The following is a 22,622-nucleotide window of genomic DNA, read 5'->3' as shown; positions in this document are numbered from 1 at the left end:
GTTGTTACGTCTCCTTTTTCATTTCTAATTCTATTGATTTGAGTCTTCTCCCTTTTATTCTTGATGAGTCTGGCTAATGGTTTATCAATTTTATTTATCTTCTCAAAGAACCAGCTTTTAGTTTTATTGATCTTTGCTATTGTTTCCTTCATTTCTTTTTCATTTATTTCTGATCTGATCTTTATGATTTCTTTCCTTCTGCTAAATTTGGGGTTTTTTTGTTCTTCTTTCTCTAGTTGCTTTAGGTGCAAAGTTAGGTTGTTTATACGAGATGTTTCCTGTTTCTTAAGGTAGGATTGTATTGCTATAAACTTCCCTCTTAGAACTGCTTTTGCTGCATCCCATAGGTTTTGGGTCGTCGTGTCTCCATTGTCATTTGTTTCTAAGTATTTTTTGATTTCCTCTTTGATTTCTTCAGTGATCACTTCGTTATTAAGTAGTGTATTGTTTAGCCTCCATGTGTTTGTATTTTTTATAGATCTTTTCCTGTAATTGATATCTAGTCTCATAGCGTTGTGGTCAGAAAAGATACTTGGTATGATTTCAATTTTCTTAAATTTGCCAAGGCTAGATTTGTGACCCAATATATGATCTATCCTGGAGAATGTTCCATGAGCACTTGAGAAAAATGTGTATTCTGTTGTTTTTGGATGGAATGTCCTATAAATATCAATTAAGTCCATCTTGTGTAATGTATCATTTAAAGCTTGTGTTTCCTTATTTATTTTCATTTTGGATGATCTGTCCATTGGTGAAAGTGGGGTGTTAAAGTCCCCTACTATGATTGTGTTACTGTCGATTTCCCCTTTTATGGCTGTTAGTATTTGCCTTATGTATTGAGGTGCTCCTATGTTGGGTGCATAAATATTTACAATTGTTTTATCTTCTTCATGGATCGATCCCTTGATCATTATATAGTGTCCTTCTTTGTCTCTTGTAATAGTTTTTACTTTAAAGTCTATTTTGTCTGATATGAGAATTGCTACTCCAGCTTTCTTCTGATTTCCATTTGCATGGAATATGTTTTTCCATCCCCTCACTTTCAGTCTGTATGTGTCCCTAGGTCTGAAGTGGGTCTCTTGTAGACAGCATATATATGGGTCTTGTTTTTGTATCCATTCAGCCAGTCTGTGTCTTTTGGTGGGAGCATTTAATCCATTTACATTTAAGGTAATTATTGGCTATAAAGTTTTAAATGCCCATACTTTTAGACTCAGTATTTCTAGGAATTTATGCTCCAAAAATGAGCAATGAAAAATGTACAAGGATTTTTACTACAGAGAGTTTACATAAACAATCACAATAATGACCACAATGATGATGAAATACAAGTGGATAAACAAGAAAACTAAATATTCATCAGTGGATATGAGGGTTGCTTAAATAAACTACATACATCTCTACTATGAAATAGCATAAGCAGGTAGAAAGAATGAGGTAATCATATGAGAACTTTCCAGAATAATGATATAATAAAATTATGGGATGAACTCTAGAGGATCAGCATTTGAGATTTTTTATCATGAAATTGTTGCCATTGTCCACATGATACACTTGGTGGCAGTGTCAATATTGAAAGTCAAGTCTGCTCATTTCTGAAGTTCATATCATTTAACTCTTCCTAGCTGGAAAAACTTGAATAAGTTATTGACTTTTCCAACCTCAGTTTTCTCAGGATAGATAATGTCAGAAAAGACATGGGAACGTGTCTGAAGGGCACCCGTGAAGTTCTAGCTGCCATCATGCCTCTGATGTCCCAGCTCCATTTCGTTATATGACTCCACTGAAAATGGAAGGCACCATCTACAGGGCAGGATGAGCTGCAGACACTTGTTCATAATGTTTCACATAATTTCCTCTGCAGAAAAGAACTTAGTTTGTTCTGAGTGCTTTGCTTACCTCACGTTTTTAAAAGTATAGCCATCTTTGCCATCTATATGACATTCTGGAAAATGCAAATATATGGAGACAGGAAAAAGATGACTGAATGCCAGGGGTTAGGGAGGAGGGAGGGCTGAATAAGTGTTGTACAGAGGATTCTTAGGGCAGTGAAACTAGTCTGTGTGATACTTTAATGGTGGATACATGTCGTTATACGTTTGTCCAAATCCATAGAACGTACAAGACCAAGAGTGAACCCCAATGTAAACTATGGACTCAGGGTTACAATGATCTGTCAACGTAGTTTTATCAGTTGCAACTAGTGTACAATGCTGGTGCTGTATGTTGATAATGGCGGATGTGTATGGGAGAAGGTTATATGGAAGTGCTGTACTTTGTGATCAGTTTTGCTGGGAACCTAAAATTGTTTCAAAAAATAAAGGTCTACTTAAAGAAAAAAATTTAGCCATTCATTGGATACTCAAATTCCTCCAGAGATCAGGCAGCTAATACAAAGAGTAAAAGCAGGTCAGCCTTAAGAAACATTTTTGTACTGCATGGCTTTCTTTTCTTTCATGCTTCCCTTTTTGATAGAGACATGGCTCCAAGAAACATCTCACTTTCATCGTGCCTCTCTGATTTCAGGTCTTACCCCTCTCCCCTTGCTTACTGAGTTCTAGCCATCCCAGCCATCTTTTACTCCACGAAACATCCCACTTATTTCTCTGCTGTAAGGATTTTGCACTTGTGGGCTCTGCCTGGAATGCTCTTGCCAGTTCTTCTCAGGGCTGGCTTCTGCTGTCACTTAGGTTTCAGCTTAATTTTCATCTCTTTGGAGAGGGCTTCCATGACCTTCCATCTAAAGTAGTTCCACAGCCATTCCATAGTACAAAACTGTGTGAAGGCCACTGGAGTAGAAAATTTATTTTCAAAAGAGCCTTTATCACTACCTGACAACTCCCCTCCTCCCTTCTGCCCTCCCTTCTCTTATTCCTTCCTTTTCTTTCTTTCTCCCTCCCTCCCACTTTCTTTTATTCTTTTGTTCATTCTTTCTTTTAATTTCCTGTTATCTCCTCTAGAAGGTAGGATCTACAAGAGCAGGGTCCTTGTCTCTTATTCTCAGCTATATCCTTTCTTAGACCAGTGCCTAGAATATGGCAAATGTTCACTCAACATCTGTTGACTGACCAATGGCTCTCACTCCCCTGATTGATCAGTGGCTTCCTATTTCCCTAAGGTTGAGTCTCAAATCCTTTACCTGGCTTAGGAGACTTTCAGTAATCAGTCCTTTGCCACCCAAAGCCTCATCTCCTTCCACTCTACCACCCCAAACTCCATTCTCCAGGCCTTGGCTCATGTCATTCCTTCCTCCTTCTGGAGCCCTCTGTGCATTGGGGATATGGCAACCAGTGAGACAGACATGGTCTCTACCTCCCACATGGACAGTAACACCCAGTTACCACAGCATAGACACAGAGGAGTGGGGAGCCTAGGACTCAGTGCTGGGATGCTGCACTGTTTAGAGATTTAGAGAAGAGACGGAGGAACTATCAGTGAGATATAAGGGAAACCAAGAGGGTACATTGTTCGGTGGTCAAATGGAGTGTCCAAGGAGGAAAGCAAGGTCTTTAGCAACAAATGTTGCTGAGAATTCCAGCAAGATGAGGATAGAAAACCAATGGATTCAAGAATTAGGAGGCCATGAGTAACTTTGACAAAGCCTTTCCAGTGGCTTTGGTGGAGATGGAGGTGGGATTGGAGTCAGTGGCAGAGAGAATGGAATTTGAGGAAATAAAGACTGTCACAATTTTTCAAGTTTTTCCTCTGGAGGGGAGAAGAGAATGAAGCAGAAATAATTTTTCCAGCACTGGGGAAGAATCAAAGTGAGGAAAGGTCATATTTATTTTTCCATTTTATTTTTTTAAGGCTTAAATTTATATTTCTCATGCATCTTGAATGTGGAGAAGGGGAGAAACCATTCTTAGCACTTTATAATAGGCATGGGTTTTTGGCCAACTATTGACTGGAAGTATCTGCTTGCAAGTGACAGAAATCCAACTTATACTTGCTTGAGCAAAAAGGGAAAATGTATTGGTTCACATAGTCAAGTTGGAACCAGAGACTTAAATTCCATTAGGGATTCTCATTTCTTTCTCTTTCCTTTCCTACTGCAGATTGAAGGGTATTGCAAAGGAAGCAGCGGGAAACATAATTACCAGGGGCTCTAAGTCACACCCTCACTGCTTAGTAACCAGACAAGGAATGGAAACCCTTTCTTTCCCAGATCCATTCTGAAAATTCCAAGAGAAGAACTCTGGCCCATCTTGGATTATGTGCCCATCCCCTGAATCAAGCACTGTGACTAGGGGATGAGGAACTATGATTGGCTCAGCCTCCATTACATGCCCATGTCTATGTCAAAGAGGACAGGGTATCTTATGAGAAGGAAGCAGGGAGGGAGTTCCAGACAACCTAAAACCTTAGCTGACCTATTTCAATTGCTGGTTGTTACAAATATAGCACCTGCTTTCTAGAACTCATGTTGATTATGGATCCATGGCTTCATAATTACAATAACAATGCCTTTTATTTGTCTATGTATTTGTACCTTCATTATCTTATTTGATGTTTAGAACATCAAATATGCATTAAGTAGTATGAAATTCTTATTTCCACTTACAGATTAGGAAACTAAAGCTCAGAAATTTAGTGACTGGTTTAAGTTGTACAATAATTTAGTGTTGGAGGCCAAGAATCTTAGTTTCTCTCTAGACTTTATTTCAGTACTCGACACAACCTCTCATTTTGCAATGGTAATAAAGTTACGTCTCCCAGTCCAGTTACTCTGATTCTCTCTATTCTTCTACCACGTAATAACAGAAGATAAGGTCGTGATGGACGAAGAAGGATAGCAATGATAGCTGAGAAGTTTGAAGTTGTATATTCATAAAATATTTTATTTTAAATATTTTAATATTCATAAAATATTTCACTAATTAATATTTTACATTCATAATACATTAATCAATAGTTAATTAGTCCTAAGCTAATTAGATTATTTGAACAAGGGGGGAATAGATACTCTTATAAAACCTAGGGTAATAGAAATAACTGTGAAGGGGATTCTACAATGTTACTAAAAGTCAACAAGTCTGGGAATGTTGATGGCCAGAGGTTAAGGAAAGGAGCCACTATTTGTTGATTATCTACTCAAGGTGCCATGCAGGGCCCTCCACTATGCTATCCTTTCTGATCCCCATCACCATTGTGTGAAAGAGTGATGTCTCTATCTCCAGATTATAGATGAGAACATAGACTTGCCTGGTTGCTAGTAAATAATGGAGCCAAGATTTGATCTCAGATCTGAGAGGATCCAAAACCTCCATTTCTCCACTACATAACCCTGAATATTTAACCAGCCTTTGGCAGATAAATGTATCCATTTATAGGTTTTATTTTAACCTCTTCCCAACACAGAATTATTCTCACAATATCTTGGGCAAATGGCCTTTCTCATTTTCATATAGTCTAAAAATTAAGGTGAATCTAGCAGTGAGGAAATCTGCTGCTTCTGTGGATTATTTCTAATGGAATTAACACAAGTGGAAAGCTTTTTATAAATTATTAAATAATATAGGACTTGAGCTAAAACTATTACTAAGTTTAGAATCAACATCAAGGAGGAGTCCCCCAGTTTCTTGCAATTTCTAGTTCTTTTTGCTTCCATTTGAATTGGAAATGATCCAAAAGCTGATTTTTAAAATTTAATCATTTTAAAATTGAAGTATAGTTAATTTACAATGTTGTGTTCATTTCAAGTATACAGCAAAGTGATTCAGTTACACACACACACACACACACACACATTATATTCTTTTTCAGATTCTTTTCCATTATAGGTTATTACAAGATATTGAATATAATTCCCTGTGCTATACAGTAAGGCTTTGTTGGTTAACTATTTTATATATAGTAGTGTGTATATGTTAATCCCAAACTCCTAATTTTTCTCTACTCACCCCCAGCTGTCCCCTTTGGTAACCATAAGTTTGTTTTCTGTGTTTTTTTCTATGTTTCTATGATTTTTCTCTCCTATTCACCTATTCAGAGCAGGAGTCACACCCCAAATGCTATCAGTAAATGATGGGGAATTTTGGATGATATCAGTGTTTCTTATTCCCAGTTCTGCCTCTAACCCTTCCCCTCCCTCCTCCCAATAGCCATATCCCCTTCGTTAGCTTGTTCTCACTTACTCTCTCTTCTGTCTCCAAAACTCACACACAGGGTTTCCCCAGGAGTGAGTGTCTGGGTATGCCTTTGTGATCTGCAGATGATCAGAAGCACACAGACCAGAGCTACCCTGCTCACAAAGACAGGCCAACCCTGAATAACTTGGCATTGCTACTGCCAAATGCATCCAACGGCCCAAACCCATCACCCCTGGTGCCATATAAAAATCAGTGTCATTCTTTTTTTTTTTTTTTTTTTTTTTTGCAGTACACGGGCCTCTCACCACTGTGGCCCCTCTCGTTGCGGAGCACAGGCTCCGGACGCGCAGGCTCAGCGGCCACGGCTCACGGGCCCAGCCGCTCCGCGGCACGTGGGATCTTCCCGGACCGGGGCACGAACCCGTGTCCCCTGCATCGGCAGGCAGACTCTCGACCACTGCGCCACCAGGGAAGCCCAGTGTCATTCTTTACACCTGTGCATTCAACAGGCAGCAACTTGGGCTCCTATACTTTGTATATGTCGAACTATTATAATTCAAACTATACTTCCTGTCTAGTCCATTTGGTCTGATATAACAAAGTACCGCAGACGGAGTGGCTTATAAACAACAAATATTTACTTCTCACACTTGTGGAGGCTGGTAGTCTGAGATCAGGGTGCCAGTACAGTCGGGTGAGCGTTCTTTTCTGGGTTCATAGCCAGAGCCTTTTCACTGTGAGCTCACATGGTGGAAGGGGCTCGGGAGCTCTGTGGAGTCTCTTTTATAAAAGCACAAATCCCATTCATGAGGGCTCCACCCTCATGACCTAATCACCTCCCAGAGATCCCACCTCCTAATACCATTATCTGTGGAAATCAGGATTTCAACATACGAATTTTGGGGGGACACAAACATTCAGACCATAAATTTAAGAAGCTTAAAATGTTTTATCTTGTCTGTATTAAATTTCACTACTCCTTAGATTGAGTTGCGAACAAATCCTTAAATGTGTATTTTTCTTTGAACGTAACCCTTATGCGAATCCTTTAGTGAAGGGAAATATTTCCCTTTTCCTAGACTTGGATTTAAAAATCAAAGTGGTGCTTATTTTTTAACACTTATTGAGGCCTCCTTATGGACCTAGCACTACACTAAGTAATTTACATACACACTTAAGTCTCATGATAACCTCATGAGGTAGATACTATTATCTTTAGTTCATAGATGAGGAAAGAGAGGTGTAAGGAACTTGCCCCAGGTCACACAGTACGTAAGTAACAGAGCTAGGCTGTCCGACTCCAAAACTCAAATTATTAACTGCTACACTGCTCTGCCTTTCAAGTTTTCTTAAGATGAATGCAAAATTAAAATTATCCAGAAGCTGGTCTTTTCTCAAGAAGAAGATTGTATTATTTGATGTTTTATAGGGGGGATTGCCTTCTCACCACTTCCAGGTCTAGTCCTGGGAGTACACATGCCACTTGGAGGCAAGAACACATGACATTTATAAAAAGTAAAATTAAATTTAAAAATAAATTAATAAAAAAAGAACACGTGACATTTTGGAGAAACCATGGAGGTGCCACTCGGCAGGCTGATGGCACAGCTCAAAATTCATATTAGAGCTGCCTCCTTCTCATGGGCTGCAACTCAAACGTTGATAGTATTTCTCCCAATCAACCTAATTTTTATCTTTTTCATATCTCCTGACTCTATCATTAAAAAAAATAGTCATCTCAATTAAAGCATCTCTTAAATTTAATGCATTCTAAAAATCTTCTGAGGGACAAAATGCATACTTTTGGGTAGAAAAATTCCTTTGTGTTACAAAGTGTTACAAATATACATATTATATAAATTCATCAATGAAGAACTGATTTGTACACAAGATTCCTCAGCTTCCTGGAGAAGCAATTTCCCTTTGAAAAGTCATCATGTTTGTATCGCGCTTAGCATGTTTGGAGCTGGGCTAATGGTGAGAAGGCTCCAGCCTTTGATGATGTATTTACAGTCTGGAGACAGGTACCATGGGGAAAAAGAGCTACCTCTTCTTTTGAGTAAGAATTTGGTGACTTGGACAAGATGTCCATTCTTTTCCCTGAAGGGAGCATCATCTCTTGTCAAAGAGAACTAAAAAATGAAAACAAAAACAGCTGCTCTTTCAATTGCTAAAACAAAGAACAAACAAAAAATGGTCTTTTAGTTTCTGGGTCAAACACCATCGTAAAAAGAATTTTGGGTGTCGTAATCCGACTTTATGAATTGTAGCACATCAAGTTCTGTACTAGTAAATGATGAACTTAAAAAAAGTCCTTTCATTTGTTTAGAACAAAAGAAGTGTTAAAAATGATCAAATTAGTATATTGCGGGGGCGAAGAAAGTACACTCAAGAATTTGATGCCTAGATCATATCTCTATTCTATCATTTACAGATTGTGTGATCTTAGGCAAGTTACTTAAAATCTTTGGGCTTTAGGTTCCTCAACTATAAAGTAGTACAGGCATGCCTCATTTTTTTTTCTTTTTTTGTGCTTTGATTAATTGTGCTTGGTAGACAGATATTGTGTTTTTTACAAATCAAAGGTTTGTGGCAACCCTGCATCGAGTAAGTCTATTGGGGCCATTTTTCCAATAGCATTTTCTCACTTCGTGTCTCTGTGTCACATTTTGGAAATTCTCACAATATTTCAAATTTTTTCATTATTATTATATTTGTTTTTGTGATCTGTGATCAGTGATCTTTATGTTACTACTATGACTCGCTGAAGGCTCAGGTGATGGTTATCATTTTTAGCAAGAAAGTATTTTTAATCAAGTTATGTACATTGCATTTTTAGACATAATGCTATTATTGTACACTGAATAGACCACAGTATAGTGTAAACATAGCTTTTAAATACACTGGGAAGCCAAAAATTCTGTGTGACTCACTTTATTGTGATATTCGCTTCATCGGCCTTCATTGGGGTCATCTGGGACCGAACCCACAATATCTCTGAAGTCTTCCTGTACTTATTTTATGGGGCTGTTGTGAGGATGAAATGAGATAATAACTATAAAGTACTCAGCACAAGGGCTAGGCAGAGAATCAGAGCTCAATAACCAAAAGCTCCCACTCCTGGGCAGATATCTGGAGAAAACCATAATTCAAAAAGATACATGCACCCCAATGTTCGTTGCAGCACTATTTACAACAGCCAAGACATGGAAGCAACGTAAATGTCCATCAACAGAGGAATGGATAATGAAGATGTGGCACATACATACAATGGAATATTACTCAGCCATAAAGAAGAACGAAATAATGCCATTTGCAGCAACATGGATGGACCTAGAGATTGGCATACTGAGTGAAGTAAGTCAGACAGAGAAAGACAAATATCATATGATATTGCTTACATGTGGAATTTAAAAAATGGTACAAATGAACTTTACAAAACGGAAATAGAGTTACAGATGTAGAAAACAAACATAGTTATCAGGGGCTTGGGGGGGGAGGGATAAACTGGGAGATTGGACTTGACATATACACACTACTATATATAAAATAGATAACTAATAAGGACCTACTGTATAGCACAGGGAACTCTACTTAGTACTCTTTAATGGCCTATATGGGAAAAGAATCTAAAAAAAAAAAAGTGGATACATGTATATGTATAACTGATTCCCTTGCTATACGCCTGAAACTAACACAACATTGTAAATCAACTATACTCCAATAAAAATTTTGAAAAAAGCTACCGAAACCTCATAATTCATAGTAACTATAAGATGCAGTGTAAATTTTTGGCAATTAATTTAGATTATATATGTATAACCTGTATACATATAGATGTGTATGTATACATACACACACACAAACTATATATGTATATTTACACACAACTATATATATATGTACACACAGCAATATGTCTGTATATACATATACACACAACTATATATATCAGAACATCTTCCTTAAGTGCTTTTGGTTGACACCCTTAGTCTTTAGACTTTTCTTGAAGTCAGGACTAGGCCCTGGGCAGGGCGCTACGCTTCCTCAGCCGCTGGCTTTCTAGTTCCACTGACTGCCCTCCCGGGGCAATGACATAATTCTTCTTATATGCCTTTGGTTAGGAGAATGACTGGGCAACAGACACAAGTGATATATTTGTGCTGCTCTCAGGTTTTTCTTGCAGTTGTGAATGACAGAGAAATGCAACCAGCGGGGACTGTGTTAGTGCTGTCAGGTGATCTCCAAAAGGCCTTTCTCTCTTATTTTGACTGCTTGGCTTTCTGTCATAGGTTACATGTCTCAGGGGTTTCATAGTCTGCAGTACTTGGGCATAGCTTCTTCTTGTATTAGAGTGTGTCATCTGTGGCTCAACAGCAATTTTGTTACACATGCTGTATTACTAATATTAATACTAATACTAATACTATCATGTGGCCCTCTGGACCACTTTGTTCTTCCCTTCTCTTACCCACTCTTCTTCAAACCACACCTTCTTTTTCTTCCTGTCTGCTTTTTTTTTTTTTTAAATAAGCAGTTAACATTTATTGAGTGCTTACTATTATAATCTGTTACAATAGCACTGTTATAATCACTTTACACCTATTAACCCCTTCAATCCTCACAACCTTATGAGAGGGCACTCTTATTATCCTCACTTTACAGTAGTGAAAACAGGCCCAGACAGTTAAGGAACTTGTGCAAGACCATTCAGCCTCAAAACTTTCATCAGCCTATATCTCTTTACTGCTTTTTAGTTTTTGGTCATTTTAATACTAATTTTTGAAGAAGACTTTATTTATTGATTTATTTTTGAAATAACGGTGGTTGTTTTTTTAATTTTATTTTTTAATTTTATTTTTGGCCATGCCATGGGGCATGCGGGATCTTAGATCCCTGACCAGTGATCGAACCCGTGTCCCCTGCATTGGTAGCACGGAGTCTTAACCACTGGACCTCCAGGGAAGTCCCTAGAGAAGACTTTAAATGATCAATTTCCTCAAGTTCTCAGTGTAGGGATATTTTCCTGGAGGTGGGAAGGGAATGCATCACAGGTTCCCAGAATTTCGAGGCTCATCTGGTTTAAGGTGGAACCCTCAGATACAAGAAGTTTTTGCATGCTTGTTAAGGACCCTCGGAGACCATTAAAAGACAAGTTCATGCTTTACAAGGCTAAGGCAATGAATGGGACTAGAAGTAGAATGTTCCCTGAATGGATTCTGTGGCTCTTTTGGAGTGAGACATTTTTATTCATCTCCAAGCCAAAAGCAGATGTGTTTTTTTAGGAATGGTTAAAGTTCAGGGGTTGGGAATGGGGGAGGGAGAAGAGAGATCATCAGACTTCACCCTCAGATCTTTTTCGGAATGAGACAAGAGTATAAAACCAAAACAAACCAATAAAGAAACCTGCAAGGTTCGCCCACCCCGCTCCCTGAACTGAGCAAGAGCAAACACCCATCTTCAAGGACCCCGATCATTGGTTTTTCCCCGAGTCCTGGAGACAGTCCTTTTCTGGGTAACGTTTACTTGGAACACAGCCTGTTGTCAACAGAAAGGATCTATTTGGAATAAGCCTTCACGTAGGTCAGTCACTGAACTCTATCAGGTCATGCTGGGAGGGACCCATGGGGGTGAGGAGAACATTCTCTCCAATGGAGAACGGAGACAAGTACACAGAGGAGGCCAGCCTTGTCTTCTTTGGTGGCCAAGGGACCTGCACCTATGACAGAGAAACTGCATTTCTGAGAGCTGGGAGGGAGTGCCAGGCTCACAGAAGTGTGATCTGAGCTCTCCCCCAGGGCTGCGTGCAGTTCACCTCTGAAGGCGACCTTGCGAGCCAAGTTCCTAAAGGCGGACAGGGATGATGCTGGGCCATGAGGGGGTGACAGAGGCGACAGTGTGCCCTTTATGAAGGCTGTGTGCAAGAAGAGAGGATAAAATAGCTCTACCACGTGTGGTGGTGGAGTGGGAGCGCCAAGTGAGCAATCAGCTCAAACTTCGCAAAATGCAAGGCAGGAAGCACCCGGAAGGGCAGGGTGGGACGTGGGACGGGTCGGTGCTCCCAGCTTCTTAGGGAATCTGTAGCGGATCGGTGTCTGGGCACGTACGCGAAGGTGTTCACGTCCACCACTGCGAACACACCCCGCAGCAGTCAAGGTCCTTATCACTAAAAGCCAACAGTCACGGCACGGGTGATCGGAGGAACTGGAGAAAAGGGGTCTTCGGGTGAACACCACGTGTGTTTAGCGGGTGTCTGTGACGAGTGCCATCCAGGCACGCCCCCTCTTTTCGGCAGCTCCCCTCTCTGCCCACTTCCGTCCTTAGAAGGACAGACACTGGCCCGTGGCCACGTGCCAAGGGAGGCCGAGCCGCAAGGGAGGGGCAGGGATCGGGAAGGCGGCGAAAGGTCCCTTAGATACGGCCGCCCGGCCCTTCCTTTAGACTCTGGACGTGCGGGGACCGGGGCCGCTCTGCCTCCGCCTCCGCCTTATAAGAAGGCCGGGCGCCGGCGGGCAGGGTGGCCCGGGAGGCGGGGACCAGGCCACGGCAGAGTCAAGGGCGCCGCGCCCCCCCTGTGGCGGCGGGACGACCGGCGGCGCGGGGATGGGCCGCTACTCGGGCAAGACGTGCCGGCTGCTTTTCATGCTGGTGCTCACCGTCGCCTTCTTCGTGGCCGAGCTGGTGTCGGGCTACCTGGGCAACTCCATCGCGCTGCTGTCCGACTCCTTCAACATGCTGTCGGACCTCATCTCGCTGTGCGTGGGGCTGAGCGCCGGCTACATCGCCCGGCGCCCGCGCGGGAGCCTGAGCGCCACCTACGGCTACGCCCGCGCCGAGGTGGTGGGCGCGCTCGGCAACGCCGTCTTCCTTACCGCGCTCTGCTTCACCATCTTCGTGGAGGCCGTGCTGCGCCTGGCCCGGCCCGAGCGCATCGATGACCCCGAGCTGGTGCTCATCGTGGGCGCCCTGGGGCTGGCCGTCAACGTGGTAGGGCTGCTCGTCTTCCGGGACTGCGCCGCCTGGTTCGCCTGCTGCGGCCGCCGCCGCCGCCAAGAGCGGCGGCGTCAGCAGCCGGCGGCCGGGGGCGGCCCTCGCGGCGTCTTCCCGGCTCCCCAAGGCGCCGAGGGCCGCTGGCACGCCGCCGCCCTGCCAGCCCCCGGCCGCGACTCGGCCGTGACCCTCCGTGTGGCCTCGGTGGACAGGAAGGACGAGAAGGGGGCGACCGTGTTCTCCAACGTAGCAGGTGCCTTTCGGTTGCATCTTCCGGACCGCGTTGCCCTTCCCTCCCCCGCGCGCCCGGTCCCTTCCTCCTCGCCCCACGCCCTCTTTTTACCTGTCTGCTTTAAAAACAAAATAACAGAAAAACAAAACAACAACAACAACAACAACAACAAAAAAAAAACACAACTATTTCCTCTGCCGGCCGGCTTTAAGTCTATGACGCTAACTGAACGTATTCCCTCGATTTCTTTTCTTTTTCCTCCTGGGTCCTCGGGCCCCCTTTGCTTCTTTTCCCCTCCCCCTATTCTCTTTGTATAGGAGTATTGATTCTCTCGGAAATCAGTTATTATTATTGGGCAACAGATAGCACTCCCCACCCCTCCCTCTTCCATTGGATACTATCTGCACTTTGTTTTTCTCCCTCCCATCCTTCCGTCCCCCTGGGAGTTATGGGTTTGGGGTTGGGGGTGGATTCCCACTACCTCTCTTTTTGTTTGTTTGTTTGTTTGACCTTGAATGAAAGTGTGAAGGAAGTCCAAAGGTGAATCACAAGGCTGATTTAAAGGCCAAAATGTGCCACTCTGGGCTGTGTGTTTGGAGAGGTGGCGGGGGCTGATGAGGTAGTGGGCTTTAAAAATAACGAAACGTTTTTTTGAGTCCATTGGTTCTTTTTGTTTGTAGAACTTATACACAACACAGGGTTTCTTCTTTGAATGCAGGTGATTCCCTGACTACGCAGAATGAGCCAGAAGAGACTATGAAAAAGGAGAAGAAGTCCGAAGCCCTGAATATCAGAGGTAGGATTGACTTGGGGTCAAGCTGAAATCCTTTTCAGCGTTAGGCACAGACTGGGCTGGACTCTTCATTTCTGTTTGCCTTTTCATAGGTGTGTTAGAAAGTAGGCTGGTTACATGCAGAGACTATTACCTAGGTCTCTTGCCTAATCACAGCATCGATTCTGGGGGCGACAGCGTTGCTAATGATTTATCCTTGCTCCACTTAGACCCATGCTCGCGCTGCCTGCTCCAGAGTCTCACAGATCCCTGGCATGCTACTGCTTGATTTTGCCCGCCCGTGGATATTGCTAACATAAAATGCAGCCTGTTTGAATTGGATATCATTTTGATAAAGGTTGGAAAAGAGTAGGTGGGATCTATCCAAGGTTATGCCCCAAGTGACCTTGCTGACTGACCCTCATTGCCTCACTTATTTTGGCCAGAAAACTGCTCCTGAGATGATCTGTTGGTTCAGTTGAGTCTCCACCTTAAGGTCCAAAGAGGGGGGTTCTGGGGAGACAGAGGAAGGCACATCACTTGCATCCCTCCTACCATGCGCCCAAGGTCACAAACCCAGGGCAAAGTTTAGCCCTGGGAGTTCAAAAGTGGGTTTCTCACCAGACACCAACATGGTACACTACATCTCCCCTTTCCAACTTCTTGGGCACAGATTTTGCTTCAGAGTGATTCAGGAAAGCCCAATTCCCAATCTGATGGAGAATTTCAACAAAAGTTATGCAGCCCTTTACCTGCAGATGGTTTGAGGAAGCCTGAAGTGGGGCTTAGAGGTAAATAATACAAAGAAAAACAAATAATGCAGGAAACGCCTTCATTTCTGAGAGTCTCACATCTGTTTTACAAAGTGATACCCAGAATGAATCTGGAGGGAAAATCAGAAAAGAACAACAGTAGCACATGAGCTCCTAAACATTTCTAAATGAATTAGTTAAAAAAATTTAACTGCAACAGGGGAATTCCTAAAAAACATGGTGGTGAATCTTTTTGGAAAGAGGATCTGTGATAAAAACTCATAATCCTTGGCTTCCCTGGTGGCGCAGTGGTTGAGAGTCCGCCTGCCGATGCAGGGGACACGGGTTCGTGCCCCGGTCCGGGAGGATCCCACATGCCGCGGAGCGGCTGGGCCCGTGAGCCATGGCCGCTGAGCCTGCGCGTCCGGAGCCTGTGCTCCGCAACGGGAGAGGCCGCAACAGTGAGAGGCCCGCATACCTACCGCAAAAAAAAAAAAAAAAAAAAAACAACTCATAATCCTTTAGTTTATCCTTTTTTGTAGGTTCAGTTTAAATATAAATATATATAATATATATATTATTAATATATATTACATATATAATATATATTAATAACATATATATCCTATATATATATTTAATGGGTTTTTAAGATGGAGTTCACCATCATAGCACTTTACCTTTTCAAAGCACGTTCTGTTTTTTATTCTTTCTTTAATTGAGATATTATTGGCATATAACACTAGTTTCAGGTGTACAACATAATGATTCGATCTTTGTCTGTATTGTGAAATGATCACCACAGTATAAATATAAATACATGAATAACAGTGTCTGGTTAACATTCATCATTATGCACAGTTACAATTTTTTTTTCTCATAATGAGAACTTTTAAGATCTACTCTCTTGGCAACTTTCAAATATATGGTACAGTATTATTATTTTTTTCTTATTTTATTTATTATTATGTTTAAATACACATTTATTGGAGTATAATTGCTTCACAACACTGTGTTAGTTTCTGTTGTACGACACAGTGGATCAGCCATATGCATACACATGTTCCCATATCTCCTCCCTCTTGCGTCTCCCTCCCACCCTCCCTATCCCACCCCTCTAGGTGGTCACAAAGCACCGAGCTGATCTCGCTGTGCTATGCGGCTGCTTCCCACTATCTGTTTTACATTTGGTAGTGTGTATATGTCCATGCCACTCTCTCACTTGGTCCCAGCTTCCCCCTCCACACCCGGTGTCCTCAAGTCGACGCTCTCTGTCTATGTCTTTATTCCTGTCCTGCCACTAGGTTCATCATTATAGTTACCCTGATGTCTATGGCATCTCCATGACTTAACTATCTTATAACTGGAAGTTTGTACCTTTTGACTCCATTCACCCATTTTGCCCACGCCTCCGCCACCTCTTGTCAACCACCAATCTGTTCTCTGTATCTGTGAGCTTGTTGTTGTTTTTTAAGATGCCAGATACAAGTGAGCTTGTTGATTTTGTTTCTCAAGGAGACGTTTGTCCAGGTGCAAGCACTGCAGCAAAGGGTCCCAGGTCCCAGGTCCCAGCCTGTCTCACCACCACTTAAGACACACGTATAGTGGGGTGAGGAGGGCTTAGGCAGGCGGATCTGGTTTGAGTTCTGTCTCTGCCTTCCACTAGCTATGTGACCTTGGGCAAGTAACGTTCCCTCTTGGACCTTCAGTTTCCTTATCTACATAAGGGAGATAATAGCAGTGCTGACATCGCTGTGTTGTTGTGAGAGATACATGGCTGATGGGAACAGCACAGAGGATTCACTTAATGAATTGCCTTCCCATCACTTCTGTGCACGCACTTCTCAGTGGGTTTTCAGACGTTGTTTCACGTCCTCTTTTTTTTTAAATTTCTACATTTTATTTTTATTATAAATTATATATGCATAATAAGTGACTCAAATTTCAGCTAGACATAGAAATAACAAAATAAAACATCTTTTGACTAGCATGATAATAAGACATTATCCCTGAAAGTCTTTGAGATGGCAGCATGCAACACAAATGTGTTCAAGATAGCTGAGTCACTAACAAGTTTCAGAGCTACAGATTAGGTCATATTAATTTCCAAGTGTTCTACTGACTCTGTTATTCTATGGTCCTGACAGTCAATAGCAAAAAGCAAATCACGGCAGTATTTCAACAGTTTATCCTGCCACACACACACACACACACACACACACACACATGGTACGCGGGCCTCTCACTTTTGTGGCCTCTCCCGTTGCGGAGCACAGGCTCCGGACGCGCAGGCTCAGCGGCCATGGCTCACGGGCCCAACCACTCCGCGGCATGTGGGATCTTCCCGGACTGGGGCACGAACCCGCGTCCCCTGCATCGGCAGGCGGATTCTCAACCACTGCGCCACCAGGGAAGCCCTCTTTAGATTTTTATACACATTTTTTTCTAGTATCATGTCCTCTTCAGAACTAGCCTCTTTGAGAAATGAGGCAGATGTTATTCTTATTCCCATTTCACCAGTGAGAATCTTGCTGCTCAGAGAGGTTGACTTTCACAAGATCCATGACTCACAGAGACTGTCAGGTCTGTGACTCTTAAATGTAGCGCACCTGTCTCCCACGTTGCCTGACAAGCACATCCTCTTCTGCAGCCTCCTTTGAGTTCTCTGCTTGGAACACCTTTTCTCTGAGTTTCTCTGCCTGGGACTATTGCCTTTTGAAGTCTGTCTCCTCTTCAGAGTCTTGCCCATCTCTCGAGAAGCTTTTCTTGAGATTTCTCATCACAGGGAATAATCCTCCCTCTGGAAGTTACTGACGCACTGATCCAGAATCCTACCAGTGGACTGAGGTCCCCAGAAGATAATGACCATCTTTGCACGGGAGGCCAGAAAACACACAGAAATATCTCAGGAATTTAGTGAAATGAAGCTGTAAGCAGTTTTTCAGACTGAAGGTCACGATAGTTTGGGCTGTAAAATCAATTTAGTAGAGTATGATCAGCATTTTGAAAACTAACTAGAATTGAATGAAGTAGAATGGAAAATAGTAATAAATCCCATGTAAGGATAGGTTTTGTTTTTTCAAGAAACATTTGTTTCAGTGTGTATTTGTGCCTGGGCTAGGATGCAAAATAAGATTCTTACTGTGGATTATGTGAAAAATAAATTTGAACACTCTTTTATATAATTCTTAGGGTCCAGTAGTGAGATTTCTCAGAAGGAGAACCTGAAACTGGAATTTAGGACTTAGATGGGACAGGATGCACAACGATTCTCTAGTCAAACTATGGAGATTTATATCCCCACACAAACACTTTCTAGCTGTGTGCTCTTGGATAAGTTACTAAGCTACTCTGTGCCTCAGTTTCCTCATTTGTAGAGTGGAGAGAGTAACCACTTTAGAGAGTCCTTAAGAGGACTTAATGTGTAAATACATGCAACATACTTACAACAATGTCTGGTGCATATATGTTAGCTAGCATTACAGTTATTATAATTAAGTAAAAGGCAGAAGGTACTCTATGTCGTGGGAGTTATGACTGACCAACCAGAACACTGTTTTTTATTGAGTGCCTAGATTGTATGCCTCCAGTGCTAAAATACAAACAAAGGAAATGCAGGGTACGACCCTCACCTTCATGTTACTTATAGTCTAATGGAGGAAACGAGGCTGACGTCTATGAAAAAGAGAATAACAGATGGTCTCAGGCCGTGAAAATGATGTCAAGTGCCTATAGGAAATGTTTGGTCTTCATATTTTTATGGTAGTATTTTGTACTGTCCTGGAGAAGGTTAAAGCTTTGATCTTCAGTTCCTCCTGGAGAAACAAGCTGTAGAGACCAACTCTTGGGAACATTCTGAGTTTCTCTTTTTGGCTGAGGACAGGGACTGGGGAGTAAGAAGCTCCCATAGGGGTGGGGTGGGAAGAAGCGGGCACAGAATTTAAAAATGGGACTACTTCATGCATTTATTGAATCGGGACCCTATTACCATAAGTAAACACTCAGCCAGCAGGAGATGTGGGGATTCTTTTTATTCTTGTAGTTTTTTGGTGGCGGGGGGAGGTTGCCACAAACTACATTTAGTGTGTTTACAAAACGCCATTCGACCTATGACGCTACTCAGGGTCTTAGAAGTGCTGCCAGGAGGAAGGAGCCTCTTCTAAGTGAAACTATTCAGTTGCAGCCATGAGTGAGTTGTTAGTATTTTGGATTATTAATTCTACTGGGTGAATCTGGGATACATGGAGGCTTAATCCATATACTTTCTTCTAGAGCAGCGCCTTGAAAATTTTATGTGCATTTCAGTCACCTGGGGATCTTATTAAAATGCAGAATCGATTCAATAGATTGGAGGTGGGGCCTGAGATTCTGCCTTTCTTAGAAGCTTCTAGGTGATGTTGGTGCTTCCGGTCTGCAAGCCATACTTTGGAAAGAAAGATTCTGATGTTGCTTTCTGTAAAGAAAAACACTTTGTGTTTATACTTTATAATCCTAACAAATCTCCACTCCATTCACTAGATCCCAGTTCAGTCTATGTCCAGCCAACAATTGGACACTTAGATCTTCTTTAGAATTACACGCTTTCTGTATCATAACCGAAAACTTTCGAATGTGGTTCCCTTAAGTAAAGGCATCCACAATTTTTGTTATTATCTGTAGAATTTAAGTGTTATTTTATTGTTTCAAAGGGCTCTTTATTTAGTGGGAATGTTGCTGGACACTGTGGAGGACCTCTTAAACCAAAGGCAGTTTAAGTGACCACAGGCTAAGTGAGAAGTACGTAAATGCATTTAGGGAAGGGGAAAATGGATCAAGGTAGAGGGAAGACAAAGAATAAATAAATAAATGTAAATATTATATTTATCTGTAACAAGCCATAATGGAAAAGAATATGACAAAGAATATGTATACCTGAATCACTTTTCTGTACACCAAAACTAACACAACATTGTAAATCAACTATACTTCAATTAGGAAAAAAAAGTTTGGGAATTCCCTGGTGGTCCAGTGGATAAGACTCTGTGGTTTTACTGCCATGGGCCTGGGTTCGATCCCTGGTTGGGGAACTAAGATCCCACAAACCACGTGGCATGGCACCTCCCCCCCCAAAAAAAGAAATGTTTGAAACAATTTAAATCACAGACACCTGTCTGAAAGAAAAAGAAACCATTTGCATAGCGTGTGTTTCCGGCTTGGCACCCTCTGATGGGTGGTAGGTGGCAGCAATGTGGCACCTTGAACTGGCACAGCCCGTCTTCCCGCAGGTGTCTGCAGCTCAGAATCTTCCCAGGCTGTTCCAGGTTCTCTGGGTCCTGGGATGGTGGCCTGAGGTTTTGTTTTCTGTGCAGCAGTGGCCGTTGTTTTTTGCTTTCAAATCCAGCCCGCTGTTCTAACTGGACAGAGAACAAATAGCAACAGGTATTCATAGACTTGGGAAGCCAAGTCAGTGAGTGTCACGTGGGCTTCATTAGCCTCTCTTTCTTCCCCGCAGGGGTGCTTTTACACGTGATGGGAGATGCCCTGGGGTCGGTGGTTGTGGTGATTACGGCCATCATATTCTATGTGCTTCCCCTGAAACATGAGGACCCATGTAACTGGCAGTGCTACATTGACCCCAGCCTGACTGTCATCATGGTCATCATTATTTTGTCATCTGCCTTCCCACTCATCAAGGAGACTGCTGCCATTCTGCTGCAGATGGTCCCCAAAGGCGTCAACGTGGAAGAGCTGAGTAAGTCATGCCGTTCTTGTCTCGAACCACTGCCCAGTGAATGGTCTTCAGGCCAAAGGGCCAGCGTTATTTCAGAGCAGTGTTTGATTTCTGTATCCTGAAATACTCTAAATCACAAAGCAACAGAGACATCCTCGCGTGTTTTGTAGATGACTGCTGCTACTAAGACGACTCACAGCTCCGAGAACCAAAGGTCCTTTGTAGCCCATCATTCTCTGACTCTACTGCAAATTTTTAAGAATGTGTTGCTTGGGCAATACCTATTCCTGGGCTGTTTATTTACTTTCATGTCAGAGATTTATTCTAACTCAGATAAGGTCACTCTGCCCAGGACTTGATTTTTATTCCCCCTATTCTGAAAACATGAGTCTTTCCTTCCTATTCTGGATCCTGCTTTCTAGTTAACTGAGTTTTGTGGGCACGCAAGTCACCGTGTGTCCTATAAGCACAGTAAAACGGACCATATTTAAATTCACTCATTCAGTAGTGGAATCTGTTTCTTTGCTTTGCTCAAATAGAAGGTCAAACTCTCACTTGAGTTTATGTGCATCTGAGGATATAACATTTTTATAGACTTTATAGAATGTCTGAATGGGAACTCTCCAGATATTGGTGAGAAACTGAATGTGCAACTTTAGTTCTAGTGTTTCTAAATGGAGATGAAGTTTTTCTAGGAAAAATTTTTTTTTCATGAATATTTGCTATTATTCTGTCTATCATTACTTCATCAGTGAGCCAGTAAACATGAACTATAGCCCAGGCTCACTATGCAGCTGAAAGTTGGAAGACCTTATTTCATGACAGATAGCTGAAATTAGATTTGATGGGTCTTAATATATTGAACAGCCATGGCTAGCCTCTCCCCCTACAGGCATGATTTACAGTGTGGCTGTCCTGCATGCCTACTCTTTGCCCAGTGCTGCAGGCAGAGGATGACGGAGGTAAAAGAGGCTCCGAGGAGCAGATATACAGCATCATTTTCCTTCCAGGGGCTTGTTTGCCAATGGAAAAAACAAAATAAGCATATACAAAGCGACTTGTGATATATATTGGCTTATATTGCCTTTTAACAAAATAATATATATATACTGAAAAGCAGATATTGGGCTTCCCTGGTGGTGCAGTGGTTGAGAGTCCGCCTGCTGATGCAGGGGACCCGGGTTCGTGCCCTGGTCTGGGAAGATCCCACATGTTGTGGAGCGGCTGGGCCCGTGAGCCATGGCCGCTGAGCCTGTGTGTCAGGAACCTGCACTCTGCAATGGGAGAGGCCACAACAGTGAGAGGCCCGCGTACCACAAAAAAAAAAAAAAAAAAGCAGATATTAAAAAATTAGATTGTAATAACGATAGCAACACTTTTATGATACTTATTACATGCTAGGTAATATTGGCCAAGTGCTTTACTTATATTAACTCATTTTAATCCTTAAAATAAACTTATGAGGTACTGTCATTATCATTCCTAATTTATAGATAAGGAAACTGAGACACAGAGGGACTGGGTAAATTTTACAATGTCATGCAGGTAGTAAATGATTAACTGGGATTCAAACTCTGTCTGGCTAGAGGTTGCTCATAATCACTGTTCAATACCATCTTTCTAAATACATACTAATTTTAGAAAATATGGAAAATATAGAAGAGACTAAATAAGAAAATAGAAATCGCTCATAATCCTACCACCCAGAAATTACCACTCTTAATATTTTTGTGTCAGTCATTCAATAAAACAAGACTTAATCTTTCTAAAAAAATCATTTTTTGTGTATATATATATACACACTGATGTTTCATTTTTTTAAAAAAGGAAAGATAAGCAAAATAAGAAAACAGAGAAATATGCAGCACATGAAGGAGCAAAGTAAAAACCCACCAGACCAAACAAATGAAGAGGAAATAGGCAGTCTACCTGAAAAAGAATTCAGAGTAAAGATAGTAAAGATATCCAAAATCTTGGAAATAGAATGAAAAAATACAAGAAACATTTAACAAGGACCTAGAAGAACTAAAGAGCAAATAAACAATGATGAACAACACAATAAATGAAATTAAAAATT

At 41.9% G+C, this 22,622-nt stretch overlaps 1 protein-coding gene across 2 annotated transcripts in view; it reads left to right on the top strand.

Annotated features, from left to right (window-relative positions):
* The window catches only part of SLC30A10 (solute carrier family 30 member 10), a 44,195-nt gene that overhangs the window by 16,188 nt on the left and 5,385 nt on the right, over positions 1-22,622 (top strand). The window contains exons 1-3 of one of the 2 annotated variants that reach the window (XM_024130734.1): positions 12,693-13,332; positions 14,030-14,107; positions 20,327-20,566. In XM_024130734.1, coding sequence (XP_023986502.1) covers positions 12,693-13,332; positions 14,030-14,107; positions 20,327-20,566 — 958 coding nt within the window. Of the gene's footprint in view, positions 1-12,692; positions 13,333-14,029; positions 14,108-20,326; positions 20,567-22,622 lie in introns of those variants that run through there. The other variant, XM_055083920.1, reaches the window with a different exon arrangement.

Source organism: Physeter macrocephalus, chromosome 4 (genome assembly GCF_002837175.3).
Source record: "Physeter macrocephalus isolate SW-GA chromosome 4, ASM283717v5, whole genome shotgun sequence".
Classification (NCBI taxonomy): Eukaryota; Metazoa; Chordata; class Mammalia; order Artiodactyla; family Physeteridae; genus Physeter; species Physeter macrocephalus.
The sequence above is the reverse complement of the archived record's forward strand: the minus strand, read 5'-3'. Positions and strand labels throughout refer to the sequence as shown.